The following is a 21,240-nucleotide window of genomic DNA, read 5'->3' as shown; positions in this document are numbered from 1 at the left end:
TATTTATTTTATACATTGTATTTGTAATTGCATAATTTATAGTATCTATTGTATAGGTGTTCATTTATTATATATTAAAAATATTTTATTATCTATTTTATTGTATGATTTTACAACACAAAAGCACCTTAAGTTGTTTTTAATTTTCATTTTCTAGATAAAAAATCTAAGTCTCATAAATGCTAAATACTGTTATGCTGAGATTTTCTGGCCTGTGTGTGTGTGTGTGCTCAGTGGTGTCTCATTCTTCGGGACCTGGTGGACTGCAGTCTGCCAGGCTTCTCTGTCCATGGAAGTTTTCCAGGCAGGCATACTGAAATGGGTCTCCATTTCCTCCTCTGGGTGATCTCCCTGACCCAGGGATCAAACCCAAGTCTCTCACATCCCCTGCATTGGCAGTGGCTTCTTTACCACTAGCACCACATGGGAAACCCTGTTTTTGGCCTAACTAATTCTAAAATTGAATTTTTAAAATATATCATGTGGACTTTAATATGGGCTTCCCAAGTGGCAGTAGTGGTAAAGAATCTGCCTGCCAATGGAGGAGACATAAGAGATGTGGATTCAATCCCTGGGTCAGGAAGATCCCCTGGAGGAGGGCATGGCAACCCACTCCAGTATTCTTGCCTGGAGAATCCGTGGCCAGAGGAGCCTGGTGGGCTACAGTCTATAGAGTAACATAGAGTCAGACAAGACTGAGGTGACAGCATACACGCACAACTTTAAGATGCTATGCTGCTTTTTGTTACATTTATGTTCACAATTTTTTCATGTTCCTCTGAGAGACTGTAAGATGAATGTAAGATTGTTTAAGTATCTCTTCAACTCATCTTTTGCCTAGTAGTGAGTTCTATGCCTAGTAGGTACCTAATGAACACATATAACCTGAATAAAGACAATGTTTTAGTTGTCTAAAACTGGATCTGATTCCCTGCTAGTGAATAAAACGAACAAAATAGCAGCACATTGTGACCAGTTGTTCATCCTAATGGATCAACTATTTTAGAGTCTCCAGGCAAGTGACCATGGACCAGGAGGACTCCAGAAGCCAGATATTTTGTTCATACCATAAAATCCTACTGCACAGAATCTTGAACTGAAATCCATCCCATGAACTGTCTTATTACTCTGCTAAGCTTTGAATGCTGCTGCCGCTAAGTCGCTTCAGTCGCGTCCGACTCTGTGTGACCCCATAGACGGCAGCCCAACAGGCTCCCCCATCCCTGGGATTCTCCAGGCAAGAACACTGGAATGGGTTGCCATTTCCTTCTCCAATGCATGAAAGTAAAAAACTGCAAGTGAAGTTGCTCAGTCGTGTCCGATTCTTAGCAACCCCATGGACTGCAGCCTACCAGGCTCCTCTGTCCATGGGATTTTCCAGGCAAGAGTACTGGAGTGGGGTGCCATTGCCTTCTCCTAAGCTTTGAATAACATTTTGTAAAATGTAGCAACTGTTTTAATAAAGCAGTTGCTGTTTCACTACAGATTATCTTTGGTGATGCGGAGCTCAGAAGTGACATCACTAAAAAATATAGGATTTTAAATTTTGATAGATTTATTAAAACAAAATGAGTCACCTCTACTTATTCATAAACATACACATATGCAGTTTTCATAGAGATCATTTTACTGGGATGACTTGATTCTGCATTATTCTGTGTGAGTTACACAAATTTATATTGCACATTTTATTAATATACTGTCAGCATGTTTGTATATATTACTTGTAAGTTGTTTATTTAGTAATTTTTTGTCAATGATTCATTAACATAAAATATTTTCCTAAACATATTATTAAAGTACCAATTAACATTACAGTCACTTATATTTGTTTGTACTTTTGATTTTATAAGTATTCCTTGCAATAATTTTATCTATTAATGGGGCTTTCCTTCTGACTCAAATGGTAAAGAATCGGCCTACCATGCAGGAGACCTAAGTTTGATCCCTGTGTCAGGAGAAACCCCTGGAGAAGGGAATGGCAACCCACTGAAGTATTCTTGCCTGGAGAATTCCATGGACAAGCCTGGAAGACTATAATCCATGGGGTTGCAAAGAGCCAGACACGCCTGAGTGACTAACATTATCTATTAGTAATTAAAAACTTCTTAACAAGCTTAATTGTTGCTAGAGACATTATAAAATATATATTAAATATTAACAAATCTATAGCATTAGCAACTCTACATTTTTTAGTAAGTTTTGGCTCTATCTGGAGTTTTGGTACCTAGGTCTGAGTGGAGAATTGAAATATACAGTAGCTTTAAGAAGCCTAATAATAATAATTTAACAATTATAAGATGCAAAGGAAGGGTCGAAGGATCAAGTTCAAGAAAAGCATAAGAAAGCAAGATTCATAACCAAAGCTAAAGCACCAGGCTGAGAAATGACACAATTAATCTGTAATTGTCATAAAATTATGATTATAGAGCTACCACGACTAATGTCATTTTTACAGAGAAGTTTTGAATAAAAAATGAGAAATAATTTGTCTTTCTTTTTGTTTAAAAAGCAGAGAAATTCCTTTGTGTCACACTTCATCGCATCTTCTACATCAAGCAACATCATGTTGAACAAGATCAGTCTACTGTTGTCTCTTCAGATAAGTCTCCTAGGAACCACTTTTGGTGGGAATGTTCTGATTTGGCCAATGGAAGGTAGTCATTGGCTAAATGTTAAGATAATTATAGATGAGCTGATTCAAAAAGGGCATAATGTGACTGTCCTAGTTGCTTCTGGTGCACTTTTCATCACACCGACCTCTAACCCATCTCTGATATTTGAAATATATGAGGTACCGTTTGGCAAAGAAAGAATAGAAGGAGTGATCAAGGACTTTGTTTTGACCTGGATGGATCACAGACCATCTCCTTTAACCATTTGGAGATTCTATCAAGAGATGGCCAAAGTCATCAAGGACTTCCACATGGTGGCCAGAGAAATCTGTGACGGTGTTCTCAAAAATGAAAAGCTAATGGAAAAGCTGAAGAAAAGCAAATTTGAGGTCTTGGTATCAGATCCACTCTTTCCTTGTGGTGATATAATAGCTTTAAAATTGGGAATACCATTTATCTTCTCCTTGAGGTTTTCTCCAGCCTCAACAGTGGAAAAACACTGTGGGAAGGTACCGTACCCTCCTTCCTATGTTCCTGCTATTTTATCAGAACTCACCGACCAGATGTCTTTCACTGACAGAATAAGAAATTTCATTTCCTACCATCTACAGGACTACATGTTTAATACTCTGTGGAAATCGTGGGATTCCTACTATAGTAAAGCTTTGGGTATGTTACATTTTTATTATTAAGTTTTAACAAACAGAGCTTTATATCACTTCTTCTCTGTTTCCCTATGGCTATTCTTCTTCAACCCTACATATTGATTACTATCTATTACTATCATTTGCTATCAAAAATGAAGACAAAAGACACTATGCTTTGGAACTACAATGTGCTGTTTTCTAATTTTATGGACTTGAAGATACCAAATAAGTTCTTTTATGGATAACATTTTGTGACAAATACCAAAGTTTAAAAATAGGACTGAATTCTCATTTAGATATTGTGTTGAAAACAGAAATTGCCTAGAAACTCTAGTGGGATGTGGAAAAACCTGGAAGAAATTAAGCTTTCTACAAGCCCATTACCAGTATAAACATTTGTGTGTGTGTGTTTAAAAACATTATATGTTTATGAAAATTTTTGACTGTTGCACATAGACTTCCTACTGTGTACTAGACACCCTCTAGATAGAGAGGTTATAACAAGGACTGAGGTCAAGTTCCTGGCTTCAAGGATTTCACAGTCAAGCAGAGAAACCAGACATAAAAATAAATATTTACAGTACAAATGATGTGAATAATGGAAATATGTATAAAGGACAGAGATAGTATTAGATTGGCCAAAGAAGTTTCTTCAGGGTCTCTAATGTCTTATGGCAAAAATATAAAGGAGACAGGTGGTGTGTGTCAAGAGAGTGGTATTTTTAAAACTTCAGAATTGAGGTGTTCCATCTCAGAAGGAAATTTCAGGAATTTTCCTGAAAACGAAATGTAAGGAAGGAAGCAAAGTGCCCAATATTGTGGAGTCTTAAAACAGCCTATGCGTGCTGGATATTATTGATGGTTCAGTATTCAGTATTCATGAAGGTCAAAGTGTAAAAGTCAGGAAGCATGAGGAATAACTTTGGAGATGTCAGGACAGCAAGAATGAATTTATTCAATATGTTTTTACCAAGTCTCTAGTATGTCATGCTAAAAATCTTTGTTTTTAGATAATAAGTAGTGGGAAAGTTTAAAGAAATGCATTATGATTGGACTGTATTTTATGTAAAATATTTAGATACTTGTGGACCTTGAATGAAAGGTTGTTAGATGTAGGCCATTGCATCACTCCTGGAAAGATGTGATAAGAGCATGCACGAGTGAAGTATCTTACAAAGAGAGAAAAACAATGCAGATAATGCATTTAGGAGAACAGGCTCATGATAACCAGTTTTCAAACAGGGGTTGTGACCATGAAGTTGTCATTAAGCTTCCTTGTACCTGCAGTTATTTACCCAGATAAGAGGGCTATTGAAAGAACTAAATGGGTTGACATATAAAAGGATTTTAAGATAGATAGTGTCTAGGAGCTAGTGACCAATCAATTTGTAATACCTCTTTATTAGGTAAAATTAATGAGGTGATAATTGATTGGTGTGGAGTACTAAGGATGAGGAAGAGATTAATATGGTTTATTCTTCAGATATTAATTGACATGTATGCGTGCTTAGTGGTGTCAATTCTTTGTGATCCCATGGACTGTAGCTTGCCAGGCTCTTCGGTCCATGGGAATCTCCAGGCAAGAATACTGGAATGGGCTGCCATTTCCTTCTCTGGGGATCTTTCTGAGCCGGGATTAAAGCCTGTGTCTCTGACGTCTCCTGTACTGGCAGGTGGAGTCTTGACTACTGAGCCACCTGGGAAGCCTGATATGATTGACATATAACATTAATTACTTTCAGATGCACAGCATAATGATTTGATATTTGTATATATGGCTAAATGATCACCACAATGAATCTGGTTAACATCAGCCAGCACATAGTTACAATGATTTTTCCTTGAAATAGTAATCTAAAAATCAACTCTTTCAGCAAATTTCAAATATACAATACAGTTTATTATTATTAACTATAGTCACCATGCAGAGAAGGCAGTAGCAGCCCACTCCAGTACTCTTGCCTGGAGAGTCCCATGGACAGAGAAGCCTGGTGGGCTACAGTCCATGGGGTTGCGAAGAGTCGAGCACGACTGAATGACTTCACTTTCACTTTTCACTTTCATGCGTTGGAGAAGGAAATGGCAACCCACTCCAGCATTCTTGCCTGGAGAATCCCAGGGATGGGGGAGCCTGGTGGGCTGCCGTCTATGGGGTTGCACAGAGTTGGACATGACTGACGCGACTTAGCAGCAGCAGCAGCAGCATATTCACTATACTGTGTGTTATAACCTCAGGACTTACCTAAATATTTTAACCTGGAAATTTGTACCCTCTGATCTCCTTCACCCATTTCATCTACCCTCTGCTCTCATCTCTGGCAGCCACCAATATGTTCTACTGTATCTATGAGTTAAGGTTTTATTTGTTTTAAGATATAGACATAAAAAGATTTTATGATATCTGTCTTTTTCTGTCTGACATTTCACTCAACACAATATCCTCAAGGTCCAAGGTCCATCCATGTTGTCATTTGGGATTTCCTCCTTTGCTTTGCCTAAATAATATACCAGTGTGTGTGTGTGTGTGTGTGTGTGTGTGTGTGTGTGTGTGGGTGGGTGGGTGGATGTGGGTGTGTTGGTGTGTGTGTAGCCAAGACATGAAAACAACATCAATGAATAAATAAAAATGTGAAGTCACATGTAGCTATTGTAGATGATGCTGCAACCAACATGGGCCATAGATATTTTTTGAAGTTAGAAATAGAGGAAAACAATAGAATGGGAATGACTAGAGATATCTTCAAGAAAATTAGAGACACCAAGAGGACATTTCATGCAAAGATGGCCTCAATAAAGGACACAAATGGTATGGCCCTAACAGAAGCAGAAGATATTAAGAAGAGGTGGCAAGAATACACAGAAGAACTGTACAAAAAAGATCTTCATAACCCAGATAATCACAACAGTATGGTCATTCACCTAGAGACAGACATCCAGGAATGTGAAGTCAAGTGGGCCTTAGGAAGCAAAACTACGAACAAAGCTAGTGGAGGTGATGGAATTCCAGTTAAGCTATTTCAAATCCTGGAAGATGATGCTGTGAAAGTGCTGCACTCAATATGCCAGCAAATTTGGAAAAGTCAGCAGTGGCCACAAAAATGGAAAAGGTCAATTTTCATTCCAATCCCGAAGAAAGGCAATGCCAAAGAATGCTCAAACTACCCGCACAATTGCACTCATCTCACATGCTAGTAAAGTAATGTTCAAAATTCTCCAAGCCAGGCTTCAGCAGAACGTAAACTGTGAACTTCCAGATGTTCAAGCTGGTTTTAGAAAAGGCAGAGGAACCAGAGATCAAACTGTCAACATCTGTTGGATCATCGAAAAAGCCAGAGAGTTCTAGAAAGACATCTACTTCTGCTTTATTGACTATGCCAAAGCCTGTGACTGTGTGGATCAAAATAAACTGTGGAAAATTCTGAAAGAGATGGAAATAGTAAACCACTTGACCTGCCTCTTGAGAAACCTATATGCAGGTCAGGAAGCAATAGTTAGAACTGGACATGGAGCAACAGACTGGTTCCAAATAGGAAAAGGAGTACGTCAAGGCTGTATATTGTTACCCTGCTTATTTAACTTATATGCAGAGTACATCATGAGAAATACTGGAGTGGAAGAAGCACAAGCTGGAATCAAGATTGCCAGGAGAAATATCAATAACCTTAAATATGCAGATGACACCACCCTTATGGCAGAAAGTAAAGAACTAAAGAGTCTCTTGATGAATGTGAAAAAGGAGAGTGAAAAAGTTTGCTTAAAGCTCAACATTCAGAAAATTAAGATCATGGCATCTGGTCCTGTCATTTCAGGGCAAATAGATGGGGAAACAGTGGAAACAGTGGCTGACTTTATTGTTTTGGGCTCCAAAATCACTGCAGATGGTTATTGCAGCCGTGAAATTAAAAGACGCTTACTCCTTGAAAGGAAAGTTATGACCAACCTAGATAGCATATTCAAAAGCAGAGACATTATTTAGTCAACGAAGGTCCTTCTAGTCAAGGCTATGGTTTTTCCTGTGGTCATGTATGGATGTGAGAGTTGGACTATAAAGAAAGTTGAGTGCCGAAGAATTGATGCCTTTGAACTGTGGTGTTGGAGAAGACTCTTGAGAGTCCCTTGGACTGCAAGGAGATCCAACCAGTCCATCCTAAGTGAGATCAGTCCTGGGTGTTCTTTGGAAGGACTGATGTTGAAGCTGCAACTCCAATACTTTGGCCACCTGATGCAAAGATCTGACTCATTTGAAAAGACCCTGATGCTGGGAAAATTGAGGGTAGGAGGAGGGGGACGATAGAGGATGAGATGGTTGGATGGCATCACTGACTCAATGGACATGGGTTTGGGTCAACTCCGAGAGTTGGTGAGGGACAGGGAGGCCTGACGTGCTGTGGTTCATGCAGTCGCAAAGAGTTGGACATGACTTAGCGACTGAACTGAAATGAGTCTTCACTTCCTTCGATCAATATGCAGGAGTGGAATTGTTGCATCGTATGGCAGTTCTATCTTCAGTTGTTTGAGGAGCCTCCATACTGTTTTCTATAGTGAGCTGTGCCAATTTATGTTCCTACCAACATTGCACAAGGGTTCCCTTACTTCACATTCTCACCTGCATTTATTTATTTTTTGTTTTTGATAACACTCATCCTAAGAAGTGTAAGATAATAGCTCATCATGGTTTTGATTTTCATTTCCTGGATGATTAGTGCTTTTGAATACTTTTTCATGTTTCTGTTGGCCATCTGTATGTCTTTGGGAAAATGTCAGTTCAGGTCCTCTGACCATTTTCAGTCACATTGTATGTATTTTTGTTACTAAGATGTATAAGTTTTTATATACTTTGGATATTAGCCCCTTGGATATATGATTTGTAAATATTTTCTCCCATTTGATAGGTTGCCTTTTAATGTTGTTGGCACTTTACTTTTTTTTGTGCAGAAGCTTTCTAGTTTGTTGTAGTCCTACATGTTTATTTTTGCCTTTATTGCCTTTGCATTTGGTAAAAAATCCAGAAAAGCATCCCCAAGATCTATACCAAGGACATTAGTGCCTATGTTTTCCCCCAGGAGTTCTATGGTTTCAGTTCAAACTATAAAAGTCTTTAATCCATTTTGAGTTAATTTTTGTACATGTTGTAAGATAGGGATCCAATTTCATTCTTTCACATGTGACTGTGTAGTTTTTCCAACACCATTTATTGAAGAGACTGTCTTCTCCACTGTATATTCTTGGCTCCTGTGCTATAAGTTAATTGATCACATATGAGTGGGTTTATTGGTGAGAAGTATTAAGAGGGATGTCAGTTATAATTGGTTCATCATTTCTTCTGGGTATGTTAAATAGTTTCCCGCAAATTGAAAAAAAGACAGATATTTCTCTCCTGGAATCTAAATAAAAATCTACGCATTCTAGTGTTTAGAGAGAATAAGCACAGCTACTGTGGTGATCATGAACTACCCAATGAAGATAAAGAGATGGTCAGCATCCTAGGGCTAAAACGGTACCTTAAAATTTAAGGAAGAGGAAAAAGGAACGGCAATTTCATGAGGCAATAAAGCTGTGAAGATGTTTGAAAACTCTTTAACCCCTCATGCATGTAGTAAGCTAACAGTGAAATCTGAACATGTGCAGCATCTCAGTTAGTGAACTAGAGGAATCCACATCTAGAGCTCCTTGGTCATGATACATGTCTGCATTCTCATCTCATCATTTATGTTTTTTATCAACTACTCATTGTCAAGCTTGGGATGATAATGATCAGGATTATGAGGTTCTTCGTGTTGGTAAAATTATCCCTTATAAACCTTCCCCATGCTAGCAATCTCAAAATCACTTTTCATTATATTGTGTTTGTAAGTTAATACTGGTAAAACCACACTATTTTCCCTGTCTTAAGACCTTAGAATAATCTTTCTTAACAAATTTATTCATGGGAATGTAATGAAGATTTCTAAAAAGGTTTTTACCCTCTAATTTTGATAATATCATGTTTCTAGTCAAATTACACTGTTCCGACTTAGAATGACTATTTAAAGTTCGCTTTACTAAAACACAATATTCTTAAGTCTGGGGACTTGAACGGTTCAAAAGATCAGGTAAGAAAGAAAAGTACTGATACAACACAGTAATTTATTTTGGGTGGACTTTGTACATGCAGAATGATAAATGAGGATTGTGAACAGAACTGATGTATAAAGAACTTATTTCCAACTTATAATTTAAATTTATCTTTTACTTTAGCGTGAGTGCTCTAATCAAAATCATTGCGAAAAATACATATCCACTCAGGTCTCAAAATTTCACACCTGAGTAAATAAATGGAGGAGTAAATAAATGGAGTCAAAAAAAGTAAGATTATTTTCGGCAGTGGAATGCTCTAAGAATCTTAGAGTGAGTCCTTAATCTCTTCTAATTGCTAGAAATTGGATATTATGTGGTAATTACCTCTTTTATTTCAGACATTGGATATTTGGTTCAAACTCATGAATATCATTATAGTAATACCATGTAATATTTGTTGATCTCTTCTGTGTCACTGTACAGTGTGATGAGTGTTTCACATTTAATAGCTATCTTAATCTTTAATGAAGTTTTGAAGAAAAATCTACAATTACAAATGAGAATATTGAAGCTTAGAAATAGTGAACATGTTAAAATCAAATCATATATCTCTTAGGTTGAGAAAATTTTCAAACAGGTGTTTCTAACACCAAAGCATTTAGAAGGATTTTTCTCTCCTTTAAAATAAATTATCAATTTTTCAGACTCTTTTAAGATGAAACTTTCTTGTGTACTGTTCTTCTTCCTTTCAATGTATTTAGTTTTGAAATCTATTCTATTTCTCTCCTAGTTTAATTTGCTAGATGGAGTTTAATTTGGCCATATTATCATGAAGCAGCTTGCTATTCCTTTAGGCATAGGTCTCCAAGTGACTCCATTTGCATGGGGCAATCTGCCTGAGGATAGCTTTCTGGTCCTAAGAAAGCTCCACATTAACTGAAAGTGAGAAATAGCTCTTGCAGATTTCAGATATATTTGTTTAAAGTTGACCTAGGTAAAGTTTATTTTTGTTTATGTTAACAACAGAAAATCTACCACAAAAACTGGGGAAACATTTAGGGAAATAATAATATAGCATTTTTAATCCAGTAAAAATGCTCACTATAATCCATAAATATTACCTATTACTAACAACAGTTTTACTCTGTGGCCACTATAAAAGTAAACAGTTTTTTTCTGTGATCTTTATATACTAGACTTATACAAATAAACAATGTATTTTTAGAGATGAATAATTAGGTGAGTAACCTTTAAAAACTAATGCTGTCTATAATAACAATAGACAGTCATGCAAATATATTAAGTTCAATAGAAAAACACAGCAGACCTTCAAAAAAAAGTGTGACCATAGTACTCAGATCTTCACATGAACAAGGGACTCACTAAGCATAGGTAATTAACATAAAATAAAGTGCTAGAAATGAGACAAATCTGAGTGTGTATTATCTGCATAGTGATTGATTTCCAGTAGTCATTTTAAGGTAGAAAAAAAAAATGTATTGGGGTCTTTTCCCTGAAGAGTAGTACATTTTGATTTGGATTTTTATTTCTGTTTTTCTCTTCTTAGTCTTTCCTTTGCTTCCCTCTCTCCTTCCTTCCTTCTTCTAGTTTAAATTTAAATTGACCTTGATTACTTTGAAGTTTTCAAATCACCACTAGTAACATTCCCTTTTCCACAGTTACCCATAAGCCAGATGATAACCATAGGTGTGATATCCAAGAAGAAATTTGTTGTGGGACTTCCACAATTCCTAGGAAGAACTTTCACTGTGTTTTGCTCCCACTCAATGTAAGGGAATGAAGGTTATAATCTTTATGGGTATAATAATTTTGAGCCTTATATCTTTGTATTTCTTCAGTCATTTTTGAAACTTGGAACTGAATACTTTTAGTGTTAGATCACGTGTGAGGTGCCTGGACACAGCATGCCTGGCACTTGTGGAGAAATTTGTAGGTGTTTGGGAACATCTGCATTAAAGCTCATGTGCCCCAGGCAGCCATTGTCTGAGGAGTAGAGAGAGGAGGTAAGCCTCGTTGATGAGATCTGGTTAAATTCATCACTTTAAAATCAGATTCTCTTCTTACAGCAGGAATATAGCTAACATTTATTAAGCACAAATGCTATTCTTTTTCTGAATAATTTACATGCATTTCTTAACTCAGGGCTTCCCAGGTGGCTCAGTGGTAAGAATCCACCTGTTAATGCAGGAGATACAGATTTAATCCCTGGGTGAGGAAGATCCCCTGGAGGAGGAAACAGCAACTCACTCTACTATTCTTGCTTGGAGAATTCCATGGGCAGAGGAGCCTGGTATGCACAGTTCATGGGGTCTCAAAAGAGTTGGACATGGCTTAGTGACTAAACAACAATTGCTTCACTCAGTACTCATAACTACAGAAAATAGGCACTTTCATTTCCCCTTATTTCGTAATGACCCTGAGTAACTTGCCTGAGGTTATAAGCAAGGAAGTGGTGAAGTATTTAATGCCAAACCCAATGCTGGCATTTCTTTATAGAGAGCTTTAAAAGAGGTTTATACAGGGTACAGCAAAAGGAAAAAAAGAAAGTGCACATAAGTTTAAAATGTCAAGTGAATTAACTAAATGCTAATCAAACAGCTCAAATATAATTGAAGCACTGATGAAAGGCCAAAAACTCTGAAGTTACTGAAGAGGTGATTACTCCTATTCCTAAAACGGTGTTAGGACTGGTTTGCAGACTTCTGTGGCCGATGGAGCCATCTCCAGATCTGAGTGACAATGAGAAATAAGTCAGCACAATTAAGTCCTAACATCCAGAGCAACGTTCAGGGAGCACACAGGAAGGGGAAACCATCAAGCCAGGGCATTTTTGGGAAAAAATGTTGTAAGAAAAACTCCTGTATAAAAATATTGTCTTAGAGATTTTCAATTCAAACTAATTGCATATTTTAAGATACTTTGATTTAGTTTTATTGGGCTTCCCTGGTGGCTCAGTGGTAAAAAACATCTCCCTGCCAATGCAGGAGACATTGGTTCAATACTTGGGTCAGGAAGAGCCCCTAGAGGAGGAATGGCAACCCACTCCAGTATTTCTTGCCTGAGAAATTCTATGGACAGAAGCACCCAGTAGGCTCCAGTCCATGGGGTCACCAAAGAGTCAGACATTACTTAGTGACTAAACAAACAAACAATTTAGTCTTATATAGATGACTAACATTCTCCAGCAAGTGTATATACACACTCTTATTAAATCATATTCTGAGAATTTTATTACTACTGAAAACTTTATTACTACTGAGAGTCCTTTTTTTCAAAATAGAGAATGAACAGGAGCAATTGATTCTGAAGGGGAACAAAACCTGCCAGCCCCAAAAGTGTCTCTTTGGCTTGAAGATTATCTGGGGCTGAATGTTTTTAATAAGAGACAAAGACTCAGGAAGTCTTTTTTTTTTTTTTTTAACCTCCTCATTAACAGCTTAAGATAATTTAGATAAGGTACTCGGTCCCAGAAGAGCCCTTCCACCAGAGAGATCTACAGAGAACATGGGCTGCTGTGGTAGGGAACTCACCAGGGCCTGGGGACCAAAACCCATTCTGTGTTCCATTGTCACTATGGCATAGCAAACATTCCTTTACAAAATATTTGATTTTTCATCTCCATGTGAATTCCCTTCCTCCTCTTTAAAATCCCAAGCCCCTGCCACCTTCTCTCAGGTGGCATGAAAGTGGAAGTGAAAGTTAGTCACTCAGTCCTGTTGGACTCCTTGTATCCACAAGGACTGTAGCCCACCAGGGTCCTCTGTCCATGGGATTATTCAGGCAAGAGTACTGGAGTGGGCTGCCATTTCCTTCTCCAGGGGATCCTCCTGACCCAGGGATTGAACCTGGGTCTCCTGTGTTGCAGGCAAATTCTTTACTGTCTGAGCCATTAGGTGGCATGCAAGCCTCAATTATCTAGCTTGTTCTTGGACTTCCTAGTGGTCTTATGGAGACCCTGCTGCTGCTGCTGCTAAGTCGCTTCAGTCGTGTCTGACTCTGTGCGATCCCATAGACGGCAGCCTATCAGTCTCCCCCATCCCTGGGATTCTCCAGGCAAGAACACTGGAATGGGTTGCCATTTCCTTCTCCAATGCATGAAAGTGAAAAGTGAAAGTGAAGTCGCTCAGTCGTGTCCAACTCTTAGCGACCCCATGGACTGCAGCCTACCAGGCTCCTCCATCCATATGATATTCCAGGCAAGAGTACTGGAGTGGGGTGCCATATATGTCATTAAATTTGGTTTTTCCCCTGTTTATCCGTCTCATGTTGATTTAATTCTTAGATGAGTCAGAAGAACCTAGAAAAGGTAAAGGAAAAGTGTTTTTCCTCCCCTAAAATTCAAAGTACAATAACAGTATTGTAATTGGTACAAATGTTCTATGACTGATCTAGTTTTCAGTTGTGGTACTTATATTTCACAGGCATATACTTTTAAAATTATTTCCTGAGCTTTTTAGTTACATTTAAGATGCCATTATCAAATATTCACAATTGTGAAATACAGCGTTTTCTAATTTTTACTATTATAAAATGTACCTCAACTATTTCATTTAAAAAGTAGAATATAGAAGAAAAAAAATTGGATGGAAAACCAAAATACTTATGTATTTCTAGCATTATGACTTTCAGATTATTGAAACCTCTCTTGACCTATTTTCTTACATACAAATTGATAGAGTTTGGCCAACTGGACATATGCTGTCTCCAGAATGACAATTTCACAATACTATTACTGAAGCCTTATTCAGAAGAGCTATTAGTGAACTAATAAAACAAATGTGTGATTGTTTTAAGTTATAAAACTTTAATTTTTCATGAAATTATGCACTTTTGGCTTGTTATTTTTTCACTAATGGAAATTTAAATCAGCTTATACTTAATCAGCATATGTCCCCAAACACAATTTATTTTTTAATCTCTTCATAATTTTTGAATTTGCAAATTATGAATAATTTAGACATATGGGAAATAATGGAATTAAAAAAACAGATACCTCTATTGATTATAATGAGATTATTTCAACAGTCAAGAATAATTTAATATCTATCTATCTATAAATATATATCACTTACTAATCAATTTTGTTATCTCTTATTGTCTTTATTAAAATAGATAATTATATTATTGTCCTGAAGAGATCACTTAACAGTGGAAAGCTGATTCCATGAGCTCTTGAATTTTCTTTTTTTTTATTTAGGGTAATTTAGGTCTGCCTACTTGCACTTGATTTTGGATATATTTTGATAAGTGTTATCATAGTTATTGACAGTAATCTCTAATTAATTATTATACTTACATAGACTTTGATAATTAGACAAATCTCAGTATTTTACATTTAAATTTTCAGTTTATATTCTTTATATGCTCAGTATTTAACATATAAACTCTCAGTTATTCTTTATATGTGCTTTGTCTCCTTTCTGTAAGAAGGTCATGATAGCAATAGATTTCTTTATGAAGATATTTCAAATTCTCTTCACTAAACCTATTTCAATGGACCTCACGATTACTCACACTCTTCTCTTGCTATTTTTCTTCAAAATCTAATCAATTTTAAAATTGTAGCCACTATAATCAAACTGGGGCTAGCTCTTGAAAGGACACAAATATAATCATTCTAAAAGTATCACTTCTCTGTGCTCTCTTTCCCTTTCTCTGCTTCCCTGGTCCTCTTGCTCTTTAGGGGTCTGAAATGACACAATTCAGAGGCAATAGATTATGAAGATAAAATTCAGCAATTAATTTCCATTCTCATTTCCCACCTTCTATTCTTTTAATCACTTTATTTGTTCTTATTTTCTCTTTTTAATGGCAGCCTTTAAATATTTTAACTTTTAAAACAGCAATGTTGTATATTAATAGTTGACCTTGTTCGATTTGGTATTCACTAAGAACCTCAGCTAATAGATATCATGACATCCATATCTAGCCAGTAATTCTGTGGCTAGCCCACTGATTTACTGGTCAATCTTTCGGCAAATTTATTAGACTGCCAGCATTACTAAACTCTTGCTCTGAGCCAAGCAGTTTGCAAAGCAGCTTTGCAGATATTATTACTCATGTAATATAGCAAATTAGCATCATCTCTAAAGCTGAGAGGATCTTGGTAATTCACCAGGGTCACAAACTTTATTAAAGGACAGTTTCTGAATGTGGGACTAATGAAGTCTAGTGTCCACCTAAGTTAAGCTACTAAACAGCTCTGAGTAAAAAGTGTGTGGTTCCTTAGGGTGCTGGTCCCTATCTTCTTGATTGTGTGTAAATACATCATAAGCAAGAAAATAAAAATTTCCCTGCAACAAGGAGACAGTGATTAATTTGCTGTATTACAGAAGAAAAGTTCTCTATCAAATATGTAGTAATTTATTACTCAATTAATCTAACAATTCCTTGAGGTGTTTTAGCAAACCTCCTCAAGTGAATCTTGTTTTTAATTTTTTGCTAAATATGAGCCATGAGGAAATGGTAATAATGCCCATCACTGGGCAATGCCAAAGTTCCTAAAACTTACAAAGATGAGGCATGACATTTAAGAAGTCAGAAATGAGTGAAACATTTATCATGATTATCATCCCAGTTGTACTATTCTGTCAAATATGCTTTGGATTATGCAATTCAACATTAGTTTCATTATCCATGAAATGGAGTGAATCTCTTCTGCCAAGCAAGCTATGAAAAAAATCGAGTCAGACAATGCATGTAAAAATGTCCTATAGTTAAAGACATCCAGCTTGAAAGGACTGTAAGTCTTGACAAAGTGGCCATAGCAGTGAGAACTGTTATTTTTCATCTAACTAATTTGGGGAAAGGTACACTAATCTGAATATACATTTTCTAAATCACAGTTACTACTGCAGAAAACACAGGCATCAGGCTTATAACCCATCTGCTTCTCTTTCTTTAAAATAGCACCAGATTTCATTTCTTTTGTTGGAATAATCATATTAATAGATTTAAGAACTTGAGTTATATTGTTTTCCTTTTAATCTATAGATCAGTTGAGTTATGAAAAATGTAGCTATCACAGTAAATATTATTTCATTTGAAAAAAATAATCTACCTAAATACTTTATACATTGAAAGCTTCTTTTCATCTTAAAAGATCTACAGTAAGAAGGTTTCCATAATGGATGTCACCATACCTAAGAAGTTTTATCATCTGATTTTTAATTTGACTCTGATTGAAATTGTTCTAAGTGGGAATGTGCTAATTTGGCCAACGGATGGTAGCCATTGGTTAAATATTAAAATAATTTTAGAAGAGTTGAATCAAAGAAATCACAATGTGACTGTACTGGCTTCATCAGCAACTCTATTCATCAACTCCAATTCTGACTCTCCTGTGAATTTTGAGGTGATACCTGTTTCCTACAAGAAGAGCAATATAGATTCCTTAATTGAACATATGATAATGTTGTGGATAGATCACAGACCAACTCCTCTTACCCTCTGGACTTTCTACAAAGAACTAGGAAAACTCCTAGATACTTTCTTCCGAATTAATATACAAATCTGTGATGGAGTATTAAACAACCCCAAGTTAATGGCAAGACTTTGGAAAAGTCGTTTCGATGTGTTGCTGGCCGACCCAGTAACAATCTGCGGAGATCTGGTTGCTCTGAAATTAGGAATTCCATTTATGTACACCCTGAGGTTCTCCCCAGCTTCAACAGTGGAGAGACATTGCGGAAAAATTCCAGCACCTGTGTCCTATGTACCTGCAGCCCTTTCCGAGCTCACGGACCAGATGACCTTTGGTGAAAGGCTTAAAAACACCATATCTTATCCCCTGCAAGATTATATATTTCAATCCTACTGGGGTGAGTGGAATTCATACTACAGCAAAGTCCTAGGTAAGTCTCTAAAATGCTCTGTTATTAATGATTCCAGATATTTTATTTATTCTTATTGTTGATACAGCAAAAGATTTCCATACCACTGCAAATGCCAAGCTGAAGTAAATATGTATGGGCTAAGTCACTTCAGTCATATCTGACTCTTTGTTGCCCCATGGACTATAGCCCTCCAGGGTCCTCTGTCCATGGGATTCTCCAGGCAAGAATACTGGAGTGTGTTGCCATTTCATCCTCCAGGGGATGTTTCCCATCCAGGGATCAAACCCTTGTCTCTATGTCTCCTGCACTGGCAGGCGGGTTCTTTACCACTACTTATTATATATTGTATATGTGTACACAATTAACTATTATTTTTGGAAAATTCCTAAACAATGGAATGGTGGTGTCAATACGCATCATGTCTCAAACAAATGATCTTGTGCCTGTTTCAGTTCAGTTCAGTTCAGACACTCAGTCGTGTCCGACTCTTTGCAACCGCATGAATCGCAGCACGCCAAGCCTCCCTGTCCATCACCAACTCCCAGAGTTCACTCAGACTCATGTCCATTGAGTCGGTGATGCCATCCAGCCATCTCATCCTCTGTCATCCCCTTTTCCTCCGGCCCCCAATTCCTCCCAGCATCAGGGTCTTTTCCAATGAGTCAAATCTTCGCATGAGGTGGCCAAGGTATAGCTTTTCAAAGTGCAAATCAACCTTCAAATATAAATGAAAATATAAATACATTCACCAGTATAAATTCAGTTCAGTTCATTTGCTCAGTCATGTCCGACTCTTTGCGACCCAATGGACTGAAGCCCGCCAGGCCTCCCTGTCCATCATCAACTCCTGGAGGTTACTCAAACTCATGTCCATCGAGTCAGTGATACCATCCAACCATCTCATCCTCTATCATCCCCTTCTCCTCCTGCCTTCAATCTTTCCCAGAATCAGGGTCTTTTCCAATGAGTCAGTTCTTCGCATGAGGTGGCCAAAGTATTGGAGTTTCAGCTTCAGCATCAGTCCTTCCAATGAATATCCAGGGCTGATTTCTATTAGGATGGACTGGTTGGATCTCCTCACAGTCCAAAGGACTCTCAAGAGTCCTCCCAACATCACAGTTCAAAAGCATCAATTCTTCTGCACTCAGCTTTCTTTAGAGTCCAATTCTCACGTCCATACATGACTACTGGAAAAACCATAGCTTTGACTAGATGGACCTTTGCTGGCAAAGTAATGTCTCTGTTTTTTATGGATAAATTATGACACTACTAAAAATACTTTTGAAGTGATACCCCATTTACTTTCTCTTCTTCATTCTCCATTTTTTCTTTGTCTTAGGAAGCTTTAAAAATCCTAGGATTAAACACTGGGAACTTGAATTTATACTCTTCTCAGCCTCTCGCTATCTCTCCATCCTGAGGCTTCCCTGGGTGCTTGGGCCAGCATTACCTCCAACTTAATTGCTCAGGGATCTTTAGCAAGCCTCAGGGTTTCTTGCCTTACTGATTCTTTATGAAAATCAAACAAAATAAAACAACTGTCAAGGTCAGTTTGTATTGTTTGTATTACTTCTTTTTCTGATCTTCCTGAGTCTTCCTTTCTTTCTTTTTCTATTTTATTCTTTTCTGAATGCATTTTTTCTCTATATCTGTTAGTAGTAGCAGGGATACTAATTAACAACAATTAAATGACGCTACCAATGGTACTTTCTTACAAAGGTAATATGTAAGATACTATTCTTTTACTCTAGAAAGATTGAGGGCATGAGGAGAAGACGGCAGCAGAGGATGAGGTGGTTGGATGGCATCATTGACCCAATAGACATGAATTTGAGCAAGCTCCAGGAGATAGTGAAGGATAGGGAGGCCAGGAGTGTGGCAGTCCATGGGGTCGCAAAGAATCAGATACAACTGAGCAACTGAACAATAGCAGCAATGCTATATCAATTATAAAGGATTACATTTATGTTGAATATTATTTATAACAAACTACACAGAACTGTGCAATGACAATGCCCTGATTATACTGTCATGGGACTATGTAAATAGAACATAGTCAGTAAATATTTGTAGAAAATAAACGTCTCTGTGATATACAAAATCTCCCTTCTCAAATGGTGTCATGACAGTTTATATAACATGTGTAAAGCCTTTGTGATACAGAATGTTCCCAACTTCTCATTTTCACAGGACAATAATCTAGCTGCAAAAGTATTTAAGAAATTGAATATCTTATTTACTTAAATCCTTTATGCTCCTCATGTTACTCAATGTAGTTGGACAACAATAACTACCTTGAATATTTTATTTCAAATAGAAGTGTATTTTCAAGAACTGGTAAAATGCAATTTGTCCTCTGTTTGCAATTACATTCATCGAGTATTAGAGACACCTGTGAACTGTAACCCAATCCTGAAACAGATCAGTGTATATGTTTGATATTATTTTCTTTGAACACGAGAGGTTTCATAACATCATGTGCTGTGAAGTGTCCATTTCAATGGCCATTCTTCAGTTCTGTGAGAAAAGCTAGAAAAATAAAATGTAAAAAACAAACAAGCAATAACAAAACCCCTCAAATATCTATTTCGAAAGAGATAGCAGTGAGTAAATGGGCTTCCCTGGTGGCTCAGATGGTAAAGAATCTGCCTGCAATGCATGAGATCTGGGTTTGATCCTTGGGTCAGGAAGATCCCCCCAGAGAAAGGTTTTGGCTACCCACTCCAGTATTCTTGTCTGCAGAGTCCCATGGACAGAGGAGCCTGGTGAGCTATAGTCCTTGGTATCGCAGAGTCAGACATGACTTAGAGACTAATATTCACTCAGCAAGGAAATATCTAATTGCATTGGTTAAAAATTCTGCTTTATTTATCAGTGAGGATATCTTTTATGAATGAAGTAACTTAAAAACGATCATCAACTCAATTTTAAGTATGCTTCTAACTCCAAATGGGACAGGCCTGTCTGGGAATATAGGCCAATCATTTGTCATATTCAGGAGTGAATCTATAAATAAATATTGTCCTGGCCAATTGTTCTGCAAGGTATCTTCAAACTACACTGAGCCTGATTTCTCTTCCAACCTCAGAGAGATTTGCTGTACATGCAGCCCATAGGTAGTTCTCAAGTGGGCAGGACTAGGTACTAGCCTTCGCTATAGCCACAGAAAGGCCAAGGACTTGAATGTTGTAATGAAAATAGTTAAATATGAAAATAGTTAAATTGATAAGGAAACTGTATGGTTTCATTTTGCCTGTGTCTTTTGGTTTCCTGGTCTGACTCTATTTTTCCAGCACTCTGCAGACAGAAGAGAGGAAAGACCAGTACTAATCTATGTACCACTCAGCCAGTATAGCCTGTGTTGACAAAAAGAAAAAAAAAAAAATTCCCCAATGTGAGAGTTGCAAGTTAAGTTTCATTGGGGGTAATATGATGACTGCAGCCTAGGAGACAGCCCCTCAGGTAGCTCTGAGAAACTGTTCCAAAGAGGTAAGGCAGAAGGTCAGTATATAAGTGATTTTGGAAAAGGGGGAGGACATGCAATCAAGCGCATATTTTTTGTAGAAAGTTTCTGCTGGTCTCATGAAGATTCTGCTAGTCATGAGAAGCAATTGTCACCACAAAGAAGGATTTTAGTGCTTTTCTGGATATAAGGAGATACAAGAATTGGGCTTATAAAATAAACTCCTGAGAAAATCTAACTATATGAGGACATGTCCTACCAGTTTCCTGGAGTACAGAGCACCTCATTTCTATTCTCCACCTTGAACTCCTTTAGGGGGTGTTGGAGATCAGCAGCTTCAGCAGGATATTAATACTTGTAGAGGTAAATGGCAAGCATCCATGGCAAGTGCCAATTTGTGGCTGACACCTGCTTTTACCTGTAAGTACCATATAGGTTCCATGTTGGTCCCTCTTTCCCTGCTGCTAAATTTTAGATGTATTCCCTATAACTAACCCTATCTTTATCCAGACCATTAAAAAAAAACAGATGAAATAAATGAGCCTCATAACATTTCCCTTCTAGCACACTTGCCTGAAACTCTACTAAATTACTCAGTACAT

General features: G+C 37.3%; 1 protein-coding gene across 4 annotated transcripts in view; it reads left to right on the top strand.

Annotated features, from left to right (window-relative positions):
- The first annotated feature begins 2,566 nt into the window (after positions 1–2,566).
- The window catches only part of LOC138081999 (UDP-glucuronosyltransferase 2A1), a 52,236-nt gene continuing 33,562 nt past the window's right edge, over positions 2,567–21,240 (top strand). For 2 of the 4 annotated variants that reach the window (XM_068975198.1, XM_068975196.1), the window contains exons 1-2: positions 2,567–3,282; positions 16,562–17,193. In XM_068975198.1, the coding sequence (XP_068831299.1) occupies positions 2,567–3,282; positions 16,562–17,193 (1,348 nt within the window). Of the gene's footprint in view, positions 3,285–16,561; positions 17,194–21,240 lie in introns of all 4 variants that reach the window. The other 2 variants (XM_068975201.1, XM_068975200.1) reach the window with 1 other exon arrangement.

The sequence above is a fragment of the Capricornis sumatraensis genome, chromosome 7 (assembly GCF_032405125.1).
Source record: "Capricornis sumatraensis isolate serow.1 chromosome 7, serow.2, whole genome shotgun sequence".
NCBI classification, from domain to species: domain Eukaryota; kingdom Metazoa; phylum Chordata; class Mammalia; order Artiodactyla; family Bovidae; genus Capricornis; species Capricornis sumatraensis.
This window is presented reverse-complemented; position numbering and strand designations above follow the sequence as displayed.